Consider the following 13,204-nt stretch of genomic DNA (forward strand, 5'->3'; position numbering starts at 1 on the left):
TGCCATTGTTGGAACATGAAAATTTTGAGTTAATACAACATTTGGTCCTTGAAAGATGGTTATTGTTCCAATTTAGTCCCTAAAAGTCAAATTGTCAATTTAATCTTTCAATGTTTAATTTGTTCCAAATAAGTCACCCGGTTAGATTTTGACAATTTTGGGTAGTCAACATGTTGGTTGTTGGAGTCGTCTCAAATTAGGGTAGCTGCTTGAGTTCTAAGAGCATACAATGTAACAATGATACCAAAATTGTTGGAGTCGTCTCAGATAAGGGTAGATGCCTAATACATCTCAGGCTGTATTCATTTTCAATGAAATTCCTAATGAATTTCAGCAATATTGTTGTTTTTAATCTTCTTTCATTTCGGTGAGTCTTCTATTTCCTACCCTTTTTTTCCTAGTTTGACGTAACACGAATTTTACGTCATTTTCCGAAAGGCAACCTCGAGCCAAAAGTTTGTGTTCTCTATCTGCACACAATCCATTTAGTGAAGAGGTTAGATTTGGTGCAAATCCTCATTAGATTTTGACTGATAACAAGTCTTGACACACCAAAAAATACATTATCCATAACCCCAACACTCCTATTCCCAACAATTGGAATTGTGACATCTCTTATCCAGCGTAGAAAATCGCCAACACACCTTGAAATACAACAAAAGACGGATGTGAATAATGAACGTTGTTTCTCGACAAAACAGACTCCAAGTAAGCTCGAGAATAATACGCAGCATGTTTGGGCCTATTGGACCTAATTTTTTTCATTTTAGCCCAAGCCCATCGATCAAAGTCTTCAATAAAAGATTCTTTTTTTTTCCTGATAAATGAAACTGATAAAGTTCCCTCTTATAAGATATTTGCAAAAGCTGGTTTTGATATCTCTTCGGACACGTCTCCTGGGAAGAGATTGATGTTGTGATTCTTGTGAAAGTGAAACTGTGGGATCTTTCTTTGCATGTGGACGCATAGAATCCACGTCACAGATAACCCAAGAACTAAAATATCTAGATCCAGCTGGGTTTCTCCGAACCGAGACAAGTCTCAGCCGGAATTGAACGGCAGTGGACCCATGAATATGGGCCTTTCATGTCTTAATCCCACACGAATATTCCTCCAAGGTTGAATCTGGATCTGAATCTGAATCTGTGTGGTTTCCTTGAATCTGTGTGGTCAGAGGGTCCTAAAAAAACAAAACAGGTTAGCAGTTCATGTACTGCAGATGAATGACAAAACAAGTCATCTCAAACAATGAATTATTAACGAATTCCACTTGATAATTATGACAAGTCATCTCAAATTATATTATTTCAAAGAGAAATTTCTAGAAAAAAAAGTAGTTTGTCAATTTTACTGGAATCCACTTTAAAGTTGTTAAGAATTGCAAATCTGCGAGATAATGACTAATCACTTGTAGTCTAATCTCTTGTAGGCATTTCATCAAACAGTTCCCACATATATACAAAAAACAAGAATTTCATTACAGAACAGGGGAATACATAAGCCACCACAAGCAGATAACTATGGCGACAGCTGAATTATTACAATAATATCCACAAATATTCAAATTTAACTACTCCTTCAGCCACACTTGGAAAGTTACACAAACTTTGATTTATTCTATCTCATGCTATATAAGATTCCCTTTATTTGACCAATAACTAGTCCCCCTGTTTTTCCTCTTTTCTTATTATTTCTTGAGCAGAATCTGCCAAAACGACTAATAATATCAGAACACAGAAGGGGGCATGTGACTAGGAGACGATCAATATGTCCATTCTTGAGGCAGACCCATCTCTTGATCGCTTGTGGCTGGCGGCACAGCCCGTGACTGCCTGTGCTGTGAAGCTGGAGCTTGGAAATTAATCCCATTTGTTCTTGCCGGAGAACCCATTTTGTCGAAATGGAGTTTCAGGGCCTGCACCACTTTTGCTGGTATAAGAACAGTGGGACATCCTGCCAATCAAAAACAACATTTTCATGTAGGCTGGAACTTTTCTTTTCTGTAAATTAAAACTTCATTTCCAAGTAACAAGTTGCATCAAATGGACCATGGAGAAAGATTCCATTTTCAATTTTCATGCATTTGGCCACCATCAACAAGAATATTAGTTATGATGAAGAGGAATCTTGGAATATAAAACCCAATTAGGTCCCAAGAATATGCAAGATAATAATTAAAGTAAACATGAGACAAAAAATAATTTCAAAGGCAACTCTCAAAGGATTGGTAATATTCCACTCCAACAACCGAGGATCCTCAAAAATAACCAACTCTTGACACCGAAATATCACACACAGTGACTAATTTTACCTGTTTTTCTGCGTGAATCAGAAGTAGTATTGTCAATTGCCCGAGGCAAGAACACGCCTGTCCCAGAACACCCTGTTCTTGAACCAGTTTGATGATCAAGAAAAACTGCTCTCATGTCTGATTTAATTCGACCGTGGCTTGTTTTCTGGCCTAGAAACCCACCACAAGCTCTTCGTTTGTTCCCCTTTTGTTTATTCTCATTGAGTTTTCTGCCCCACTGTTGCTTCATGTCCTCTTCTTGTTTAAGCGTGTAGAACTGTTAATTACAACACCGAATCAGATAAGAAGAATAAGTAACAACATCTGCAAAAACATGCATACTCTGATATTCACTCACCTGTATTTGCTTATCAATAAGAGCTTGCTTTGATTGAAACTCGAATTCCGGGTTCTTCTCAATTCCAGATTCTGACGTGGGTTCTGTAGATGGGCTTGAAATTTTCTCTCTATCGACGTATTTAGGCACATCTTCGCTCACCTTCTCCTTCTCAAACTTTTCCATCACAAGCAAATCTTCTTGGTTTGAGCAAGACTGTGACCAGAACCTCGATTTTTTTACCGAAAAATACAAACAAAAATGAAACAAAGAAACAAAAACAAATCTTATTAAGTACCCTATTATCCAGTTCATGATTGTCATCATCTTGAAGCATGTAGAGAGCCATCTTGCGAGTTAACTCGGCAATGTAATCGTCATCTTCTAATTCTTCGCTGCACTCGGAGGAACCAAGTTCAGAGTCAATCGGTGAACTAAAGGCAGAACCGGAATCAGATAAAGCAGACCAGTAAGACCAGTCTTGGTAATTGATGGGTTTGTTTATTGAAGGAGCAAGATTGTTATCTTCTTCACCAGTTAACAACTGAAGAGGCACCAACTCTTCATCAACTCTGCTGTGTAGGTCAACCGCCATCATAAATCCTTACAAAGCAAGAAACTTGAGATGACCTGGTCGCGAACCAGGAAACAAAGAGAGCTGGAGTGGAGTTCACAAAACAATCTGTGTCTTAAAGCCTGATAGACAGTACTTAAAGCCTGATAGCCATTACTGTATTGGGTATTGGGTCTCTGGCTCGCTCTTAGGGCAAATGCAATGGTGAAGTGGTATTGGGCCAACAAAGATGTTGTCTTTTGCTGATGTGGTTGTATTGTAAAATGGGTTTTGCTTATGTGGCCGTATTGGGATAAGTGTTTTGCTGATGTGGATGTATTGATATTTGATGTTTTGGTGTAGTTTTGTTGTGGATAATATGGAGGAATGGAATGTTGTTGGGTTGGATGGAAAGAGAAAATGTGTGGGAAGAAAAAGTGTATAGAAACTTGTGTTTTGCTGATGTGGTTATATTAGAATACGTGTTTGACTTGACTTTTTGTGTAATAGAGGTGGGACCGGGCCAACAAAAATGTTGGCCCAACAAATTCATTCCCATTGCATTTGCCCTTATGCTGGGCTTTGCAAATTTTAGTTGGACGGACCGTACATTTGTCCACCTTTAAAAAAATCTTTCTGGCATCTGTTGGATTAAAATCAAACCAGTATAAAGTAACCAAAAATTGGTTTATGGGTATGGTTAGGGTTGGTGTTGGACAACCAATAGAGGGTGAGAGGAGTTTGACGAGGTGGAGATTAGATTAGTTTGTTCTTTTGCCATTTAGTATTTATTTACTACTAGTTGACGAAGATAACGAAGATCAACACTACTTGGGTTGTAGTATCACTTTGTTTTGACATTTTGTCAGTTATCCAAGTTGATTTTATATTCTTGATAAGGCAGGTAGTCAACACAAAGCCTCATTTATTTAGGAGCAAAGTGGTCTAGTACGGTGAGTCTTTTTCGGTGAAATCGAATTGATTCGAGAAATTTTGAATTCGATTTTAATAAGAATAATATAATATTCTTATAATCATGAATTGTCAATTAATATAAAGTGTTAGATGTTAAGTAAATCTTATATGTATTTATAATTAACGGTTAGTCACATGGTAAAAATGAAAATTTTATTTTGGGTATGTACCATTACTAAAACAAAGTGAAGTGGGTGAGTGAGTGACACCTGTTAAGTTAGATGGGTTAGATGAAGTTTGGTTGTAGGGTTAGTTTTAGATGGGTTAGATGAAGTTTGGTGCTATATTGTAGGGTTAGCTGGATTTCAATATTATTTATTTATATATATATAGACACACAATTATTTATCAGGCACTCAATTATCCTATTCTGTAGGTCCCACAGTGATGCAAAGTCAAAGGAAACAGAAAGGAGTGGACTAGCTGGTATGGTATGACTGTTAGCTGTAAGAGATCATGTTAATCATGGAAAAGGGAATCTGAAATTCCCAGTTTATGTGGCCTTTTTTTGGATAAACCAGTTTATGTGGTTTTGTATTATGAATTTTTTTTTCCCTTCACAATATTTATACGTCAGAAAAGCAGGGATTTTATTCATACTCGTTATAGTTCATATCCGAGAGCTAAATCAGCAACACAAGTTGGGAAAACAGAGTAATGTGTCCTGCAAATCAAGGATCCATACAGCTTTTCATTTGGTAGCAGATTTAAATGCTTCAATCCGAGCTCTCATGTAAGCAATATGCTTCTCCACTGGAGGGCGGCATTCATTGACAACATCAATTTCATTGAACTTCCTACTCCATTTGAGAAAGACTGGGAACTTGTTTTCAGTGATCAAATCCACCCCAAAAACTTCTCTCACAACACCATGCCAAACAGCTAAAGAAAATCCGAAAATGTCCACATACCCAATTGTTTCACCTCCAAAGAAATCTTTCCCATTCAGCTCATTCTCAAGCATCTTTAGTAGCTCAAACCCTTCTTCTCGTGCCTGCTCTTGTTCCTCCTTCGTGCCCACATAAGCCCTCCATGGTGTTCTCATGAACTGCGCAGACAAAAAAAGAAAAACTAGCATAAATTTTGAGACTAAAGGTAGGTTAAAAGACAAGTTTGTGGTCTCATGAGTTTACCTTTTCTTCAATGAAGTTAGCCCAGAAACGGGCCATGGCTCGATCATAAGGATGTTGAGGCAAAATGGGATTGTTTTTCCAGGTCTCATCGATGTATTCCAGAATGACTTGGGACTCTACAATGGGTTTTCCGTTGTGAACAAGCACAGGGATTTTCTTGTGAACTGGATTGTACTTGAGAAGCAGAGGACTCTTGTTGGAGAGGTCTTCTTCTATGTACTCATATTGGATTCCTTTCAGTTTCAGCGCTAGTTCTACTCTTCGACTATAAGGGCTAGCCCACATGCCAAATAGCTTCACTTGTTCAGCCATTTTTGGTTTCTTTAGTACAACTGGTTGGTATCTTCAGTTTTCCAGTCATTTATATAGGACAGGCATCCATGGATTACTTGATAAGCAAGAATAAAAAGAAGCAGGACATTACTTTATTAAGACATGTTGAATTGGCTATGTAAACTTGTCCAAAACTCCAAATATAAATATTTATGCTGATCTCATCAGTTGCGTCACAATATACAATTTTTTATATTTATAAATGAAGAAAATATGTACTAGTTTGAATGGCCTAAATGGAAACAGTTCTGCTAATTGTTCAAATTGTAGAGGGGATAAAAAATGCAAGTGATGGCCTCATATGCACTTTTAATCCCTTCCATACACCTTAGCAAATGGTTTGCTGGGATAAATAGTTTTTTCGGAAAAACAGTTATCAGAGTCGAGATTTGCTTTGCTGACAATAACATGGCAGAGGTGGTTCAAGAATCAGAAACCAAAACACAGTCAGATTTTCTAAAAGGAAACTACGAAGCAAATTCGAAGCCTTGATATAATCAAGATGGCAGAACCAAAATCAAATCATCAATCAGTAGACAATAAATTAAAATAACCATGGCAAGACCAAAATCATTTGAGGACTGAGGCTGAAAATTTGGGCCTGGCTCTATTGTGGTCAGTTGTAATTTGGTCGCCTGTGCCTGTGGTGTTGTTAAAGGGCTTTTGCTTATACCATGCTCAGTTTGGGCTTGCTCCCGATGGGTTGCCATTGTTTCCTTAAACAGGTAGAGGAAGCCTAATGTCTGTTCGGCGGTGGGATTAGTTGCTTATTTTCCATTTTCGGATCTTCCTTCCAGTTGTTAGTTCATTGTAATATGTTTGAGATCAATTACCCATATCAGGATCAAATTTCAGTCGTTATTTTCTTTGAGTGCAGAGGTTGTTAAGAATCGCTTAGAGAATACAAAATGATGTGATTTACAAGCATGAGATATCTTGTCCAAAAAGAATCAAGTGCGTTTATGACAGTAGACTGTAATTTGAAATCTTAGAAAGCTCATCCCACTATTGGTCTAGATTTTGTTTTGCTCCTTTATTCGCAGTAACCCTATTAAGACAATCTTTACAAGTGAAGTTGTTGCCTTAACGACAATTCTACTTTAAAAAAAAATTACATTGTGGGTAAATGAGTTTCTTGTCTTTGTTATCTTCTCCATTAGTTTTCTTTCAGAGAGAGCTTGTAGGAACAAAATAACATCTAAAGTGGGTTTGTTCTATTTGTATTCGGTAGCCTCTCGATTTGTAAACTTCTTCATATAATGAAATTGATTCTCTATTACTCATGAACGTGTGCCGAACCATATATATCATTATGTGATTTTGTTATTGATTGATTCTCTACCATTGCTAGGTTGTATTTGTTTTTGGTTTAGTCAATCCATTGGTGCTTTTGATTGTGGGTATTTGGACTTTAGCACAACAAAGAGAAGATTATAAGACTCTGAATTCACCAAACCTGCAATGGGTTTGACCACCTTATTGTCTTATTTACGAGAGATAGATCTCAGCAACACAAATTCAACTAAATAGTGGAAAACCTCACACAAATTATGCTCCTTCTGTCCATACATGTTAAGGAACTACAGAGCCTTTTCATTTGGAAGCAGATTTAGAGTTTTGGATCCGAGCTCTTATATATTCCACATGTTTCTCTCTTGGAGGACGGCATTCATTGACAGCATCAATTTCATTCATCTTCCTACACCAATTGGCTATCACTGGGAACTTCTCTTCTGGGATCAAGTCCACCTTAACCACTTCTTCGTAAACTCCGTACCAAACTGATGCAGTGAGGCTGCAGGTTCCCTTATCCCACATCGGGTAGATGGGAGCTGGAGAAGTGCTTTATATGGGTGGGCAATCCTCAACCTTGCAAGCCGGTTTTCAAGGTGTGAGTTAGGCCCACGCCATCAATGTGGTATCGAAGCCCAGGCCCATGCTAACGATGCGGGTGCATGTGGGTCCGCGGGGTGGTGCTCCACGGGGTGGGGGCCACACGTGGGACACGTGTTCTCTTGTTGGAGGGAGGGAATTGATGCAGTGAGGCTGCATGTTCCCTTATCCCACATCGGGTAGATGGGAGCTGGAGAAGTGCTTTATATGGGTGGGCAATCCTCAACCTTGCAAGCCGGTTTTCAAGGTGTGAGTTAGGCCCACGCCATCACAAACAGCCATACCAAATGCCATTATGTCCACATATCCAACTGTGTCTCCTCCAAAGAAATCCTTCCCATTGAGCTCCTTCTCCAGTATCTTCAGTTGCTCGAAAACTTCATTGCGATTTTGCTCTTGTTCCTCCTGTTTGCATGTATAAGCCTTCGACATCGTTCGTAAGACCTGCTTCCTCCTGTTTGCATGTATAAGCCTTCGACATCGTTCGTAAGACCTGCCATTCAAAGCATGGAAGATAAATTTCTAGACAAAACATAGTCAAAAGAAAGAGTTAAAAGGGCCATTTGTGGGATTCTTGAGTTTACCTTTTCTTGAACGAATTTAGCCCAGAAATGGGCCATGGCTCGATCATAAGGATCTTGAGGTAAAATTGGATTGTTTTTCCATGTCTCGTCGATGTATTGGAGAATGACTAGTGACTCTGCAATTGGTTTTCCATTGTGAACAAGCACAGGGATTTTCTTGTGAACTGGGTTGTACTTGAGAAGCAGAGGACTCTTGTTGGAGAGGTCTTCTTCTATGTATTCATATTGAATTCCTTTCAGTTTCAGTGCTAGTTCTACTCTTCGGCTAAAGGGGCTTGCCCACATGCCAAATAGCTTCACTTCTTCAGCCATTTTTGGGTTCTTGAGTAGTACTATTGGTTTATTAGGTTTTCTTATGATTTGTTGTATCTTATAGCCTTTCTTGACAAAGATGGCTGAAATGTACAACTTTAGTGGGAGTGGGTGAAGAAATAAATAAAGCATTATTATTTATTTGCATTGATAAATCAGAAGGGGCAGTCAATTCAACGTTCAAACTAGTTGAATTGAACAATTAATTAATATGGTCAAATCTTAATGCATGGAATGTTTGAAATAACGATTTCATATTCATGAATCATCCTCTCCACCGTCTAAAGTATAAAGCCATATATGGGCCTTTTCACTGGCCCTTCCTAGGAGTGATATTATTGGGTAAGATTGTGCAAGAGAAGAGAGGGAGTTGAAGAAAGCTTATGACCCCTAGTGGAGATTGTTGTGCCTAAATCAATGATACCCACAGTAAAGACACCAAATTGATTGACTGAATAAAAAAAAAAAGTTAACCAAGCTATGTAGAGAATCAACTAATAAACAATATTCAAACAAATTAAAACAGTAAAGAAACAAGGTCTACGTTCACGAATAGTAGAAAATCAATTTCATTATATGAAGAAGATTACAAATCAAGACACCATCCTATATAAAGAGAACAAGAACGACTCCCTTGCCCACAGAGATAGCTACAGCATGATATGTATGAGCCATATACTCTATAGAGATAAGTAGATAAGGTAAATTTCCCACTCAAACCTCTGCATGATAGGTATGAGCCAAATACTCTATAGAGATAAGGTTGATTTCCCACTCAAACAGTCAAACCTTAAAATAGCTGAACTGTTTAACTACAATTGATGGGTGTTAAAGATATGCATACGTTTTTCTGTGTTATTGTCCGCTGTAGCCCTTTTATATTGTAAAATATCCAATGAAATTTTCTGTAATAAAAAAAAAAAAAAAAAAAACCAGTCAACACGTGAGCGGCAGGATTCGAACCTGCGCGGGCGAAGCCCACATGATTTCTAGTCATGCCCGATAACCACTCCGGCACGCCCACATTTGATGAACTAGTTTTCACAATTTTTTTTGTTATCTAAATGTATCTGATAAGTTCCATGATCACCAGGTCCGCGATTTTCTAACCTAGGTCTGCAGTTGGGTGCGGTCCGTGCGGGAGGCCTACCTTTGGGCCTTTGCGTCATGCTCCAGTTCTAGCATTGAAATACAGCCCCCTTATCTAACTAGGTTTGGGCCCATCCATTTTCTCAATTAATTATTAGCTACAAATGGTTGCAACAATTAGAGCACCTTCAATGGTGTGGTTTTGATGGGGGGTGATTGGAAGTGACACACCTCTTTTTCTAATTATTACACTTTTTTGGAAGTGACATAAACAAAAAAAAACGGTTGATGTGAACTTTATCAACCACCTTCTTCCCTAGCTGGGATTGTGGGATTGTAATAAGGAGTACAGGACTTGACAATACTTTTTGTTCTCATTTACATCAGATATTTTAATTTTTAATGATGATAAAAATTTTGTCAAGTATATTTTGCTTGCTTTTTCAAAGATTATTTTTTACTTTTCAGTGATTATTTTTACTTTTCAGATATTTATTTTACCATACTGTTATTTTTTATTATAATTTTAAAATTAATATTTTTATTCCCATAAAGCCCCGAATATCTCTTCTATGAAAATATTTTCATTATTCTACAACAAGAGCAACGTCTACTTTTCTAGCCAAAACTTCTACTTCAACTTGTAACATCAATATTGATTTCATTATCACTAGAGGTCATTCCTGAGTTTGGAGATAGTTAAGCTCGGTATATCTTCTTTTTGGTTTAATTTAAAAGGGGACTCTATATGATGTTTAGTAGAAACGATTAGACACTCATTTTATCTACTTGTTAATGCAGATTCCGCATTAATATGGATCATCGGAATCTTGGGGTGAATATCTAAGATTGTCAAGTGATTATAATATTATCTTAGATGAAATAAAACAAGAAGATGAACTTTTGGATGCGAGTGAAGAAAATATTGAAGTTGATGTTACGAATGAATTTTCCACCGACATGGTATGCTACATAACTAAATTCATATATGTTATATTTTGTTAATTCATACCTAAATTATTACATTTTTAGGTTTCAATTCACGTTAATCGCTAATTGAATTGGTTCAAAATACTCGACGTAATTTAGGATTTGTTATTGTTATGAAAAGGTCAAAGATTGGTGGATTTGTGAGGAGACACAAATTATTGTTACAATGTGAACATGGTGGCACTTACAAAAGTAAGAAAACCTCCATAAGATAACTGGGGCAAAAAAATAGAATGTCCATTCGGAGTGAAATGGTTGAAATTGAACACAAATGATGATTGGATGGTAAGTGTGATATATGGAACGCATAATCATTCCGCGACATTATATATGGAGGGTCATGCATACGTGGGTAGGCTTTCTCCTACTGAAAATGATATATTGGTGGATTTGTCTAAGAATTTGGTTAAGCCACGAAAAATCTTGTATACGCTGAAGAACAAGGATCCGAACAAGATGTCCACTATTAACACTATATACAACACATGTCAGAAGTTTCAAACTGCAGAGAAAGCTAGTAAATCCCAAATGCAACAACTCATGTCATTCCTACACCAATACGGATACATTTTCTTTAATCGAAGCAATGCTCAGACTGATGAGCTTGAAGAATTATTCTTTGCACATCCAGGCTCGTTGGAACTATTGCGTGCATTCCCGCATGTGTTACTAATGGATGCTACCTATAAAACTAACACGTTTAGGATGCCTCTATTTGATATTGTCAGTGTGACTTCAACGAAGATGACATTTTGCATTGCATTTGTATTCTTGCAATCAGAAAAAGATGACAATTATACTTGGGCACTTAATTGTTTGCGATTAACAATGGATTAATGCACTACTCCAAGAGTTATAGTCACCGATAGAGATTTGGTGTAATATCCTGGTCTAATTTTACACTATTCATAGTATCTTCTCGTGGTGGTTGAGGTGGAGGGAACCTCTGTGTTGGTGAACCGGTATTTGAAGGAGTAAAAATTAAATTGTGATAAAATTATAAAAATATTTTTAATAAATGGGGAATTTTAAAGGAAAATTTTTAAAGTAAGAATTACTTAAATCAGATTTAAATTTGATTTGTTATGAATTTTTAAAGTTAATTATAACAATCTAGTTAGGGGTGTTTTTGACAGATGGATGTTTTGGTAAGTCAAAGATATTATAAAAGAAAAATTAAAATGAAAAAAACTACTTACGCAGTTTTTTTTCCCGTTCTTCCTTTTCTCTCGCGTGTATTTGCTCTTTACTATTCATTTTCCGAGTCCGACGACGGTGAGCGACACCACCAGTATCAAAAGAAGCGTATTGACGAGACGAGTATAACCCAACTTGAATCACGTCGATCGGAGTTGTGGTTAGAGAGATATCGGAGTTTGAAGTTCCGATTTCCTCGGATTTCTTTTGGTCGATCCGGCCAATTCCGACGACGGTTTGGCTTGTTTCAGGTACCTATGAGTTAATCTCATCGAGTTCTTTAATTTGATATAAGATTTGACAGGTTTGGGTGGTCGGATCGCTAGCGATGGGGTTAAATGGGTTTCCGGCGAGTTACCGAGTCAGGCCGAGTTGACTCGGTTGACCGGCGAGTTGACTCGGTTGGGTACTATTTGACCCGGTTCGGTACTATTTGACCCGGTTCTGTACTATTTGACTGTTGACTTTGATCGTTACTATTTGGCCGTTGACCATAGTTGACCGACCCTATTTTTACAGTATTTTCATATATCGTGTTTTTCGGTGTAGACGGTGGTCACGATTGAGATTCGGAGCGGGTTAACTTTTGGAGTTAGGGGTTTGTCAAGGACGCGTGCTTGGTTTTAGCACTCTGATTTCCAGGTAGGGGTTTCCTTACTCTTGCATGTGACTTTAGAGTTCCGGTTTACGGACTCTGGTGATATTATGGTTTTTTCGGTTTCCGGGGGTGGAAATACGACCTGTTTGCATGTTGATTTATATTCCCTGTTATATATATCACTGTTGGTATGTTTTCTGAGAGTGAGGTGATTGGAGGTGTTGGATGTGGATGTGGCTGTGGATGTGGATATGGATGTGGATGTGGATGTGGATGTGGATTGTGGGCCCATATAGGAGCCCAAATGATCAGATATGGATTTCTGATGGATGATATATGTATATATACAGACCGGATATATATACCGGTGGACCGTTTTTGATGGGGTGCATCATAGGGGACGCCCTCTGGTGTAGGCTATGCTATCGGGATACCCGATCCTCATCCAGTTTCGGTGTGGACCTGGACTGGGAGACACCCTACGGGGATTAGGGTGGGTCCAGGGGTGTGATGGATTATTGGAGATTGATGTGGTGGTTATAGTGTTGGATAGCTTTATCGGCTACCATTTCACTTGATTGGATTGGTGTATGGATTTCTGGAGACCAGTGTGGGTGGTTCCAGTGTTGTTTAGCCTTATCGGCTATTGTGCTATTTTGTTGACTTACTGATGGATGTATATTTACTGTATTGCATACTATGCATTCTATTTTTGGATTTATTATTATTATTTATGGATATTGACGTTTCCTCTCTACGCCCTACTGAGCTTTGTGGCTCACCCCTCTTCTTTATCCCCTTTCAGGTGAGTTGGATGTAGGTGATGGCGGTCAGCAGCGGGATGCGTGAGCTGGTGTGTAGCCTTGGGCTGACTCTTTAGTGGGTGTGGGAACTTTTTGTATTGTATTTGTATATACTAT

General features: G+C 38.0%; 2 protein-coding genes and 1 non-coding gene across 4 annotated transcripts; all 3 read right to left on the reverse strand.

Annotated features, from left to right (window-relative positions):
* Positions 1–1,455: 1,455 nt before the first annotated feature.
* Positions 1,456–3,369, reverse strand: LOC119991974. 2 transcript variants are annotated; one of them, XM_038838537.1, is made up of 5 exons: positions 3,162–3,330; positions 2,926–3,022; positions 2,649–2,843; positions 2,312–2,567; positions 1,456–1,953 (listed from the first exon to the last, which is right to left on the reverse strand). In XM_038838537.1, the coding sequence occupies exons 2-5, from the start codon at positions 2,974–2,976 to the stop codon at positions 1,763–1,765; spliced, it is 693 nt and encodes a 230-aa protein (XP_038694465.1). In that variant the 5' UTR covers positions 2,977–3,022; positions 3,162–3,330; the 3' UTR covers positions 1,456–1,762. The 2 variants fall into 2 exon arrangements, with proteins under 2 accessions (XP_038694465.1, XP_038694464.1); XM_038838536.1 differs by having other exon boundaries at positions 2,926–3,369.
* A 1,351-nt stretch (positions 3,370–4,720) lies between these two features.
* LOC119991530 lies at positions 4,721–8,460 on the reverse strand. Its single transcript, XM_038837875.1, has 5 exons — positions 8,099–8,460; positions 7,790–7,958; positions 7,219–7,402; positions 5,289–5,631; positions 4,721–5,203 (listed from the first exon to the last, which is right to left on the reverse strand). Exons 1-5 carry the CDS (start codon positions 8,408–8,410, stop codon positions 4,847–4,849), a joined length of 1,365 nt encoding a protein of 454 aa, XP_038693803.1. The 5' UTR covers positions 8,411–8,460; the 3' UTR covers positions 4,721–4,846.
* An 892-nt stretch (positions 8,461–9,352) lies between these two features.
* On the reverse strand, positions 9,353–9,434 carry TRNAS-AGA. The gene has a single exon. It is a non-coding gene; the product is annotated as a tRNA-Ser (tRNA).
* Between the last annotated feature and the right edge of the window lie 3,770 nt (positions 9,435–13,204).

This window comes from Tripterygium wilfordii, chromosome 22 (genome assembly GCF_013401445.1).
Source record: "Tripterygium wilfordii isolate XIE 37 chromosome 22, ASM1340144v1, whole genome shotgun sequence".
NCBI classification, from domain to species: Eukaryota; Viridiplantae; Streptophyta; class Magnoliopsida; order Celastrales; family Celastraceae; genus Tripterygium; species Tripterygium wilfordii.

What these genes read in the sequence shown, in the direction of transcription:
- LOC119991974 (XM_038838536.1), bottom strand. Translation starts at nt 3,225, where the DNA reads ATGATGGCGGTTGACCTACACAGCAGAGTTGATGAAGAGTTGGTGCCT. An exon ending in TTATTGATAAGCAAATACAG is followed by an intron (nt 2,568 to 2,648) that starts GTGAGTGAATAT and finishes TGTAATTAACAG; the next exon opens with TTCTACACGCTTAAACAAGA. An exon ending in TGATTCACGCAGAAAAACAG is followed by an intron (nt 1,954 to 2,311) that starts GTAAAATTAGTC and finishes TTTGATTGGCAG; the next exon opens with GATGTCCCACTGTTCTTATA.
- LOC119991530 (XM_038837875.1), bottom strand. Translation starts at nt 8,410, where the DNA reads ATGGCTGAAGAAGTGAAGCTATTTGGCATGTGGGCAAGCCCCTTTAGC. An exon ending in CTAAATTCGTTCAAGAAAAG is followed by an intron (nt 7,959 to 8,098) that starts GTAAACTCAAGA and finishes AGGAGGAAGCAG; the next exon opens with GTCTTACGAACGATGTCGAA. An exon ending in AATGGCATTTGGTATGGCTG is followed by an intron (nt 7,403 to 7,789) that starts TTTGTGATGGCG and finishes TCACTGCATCAG; the next exon opens with TTTGGTACGGAGTTTACGAA.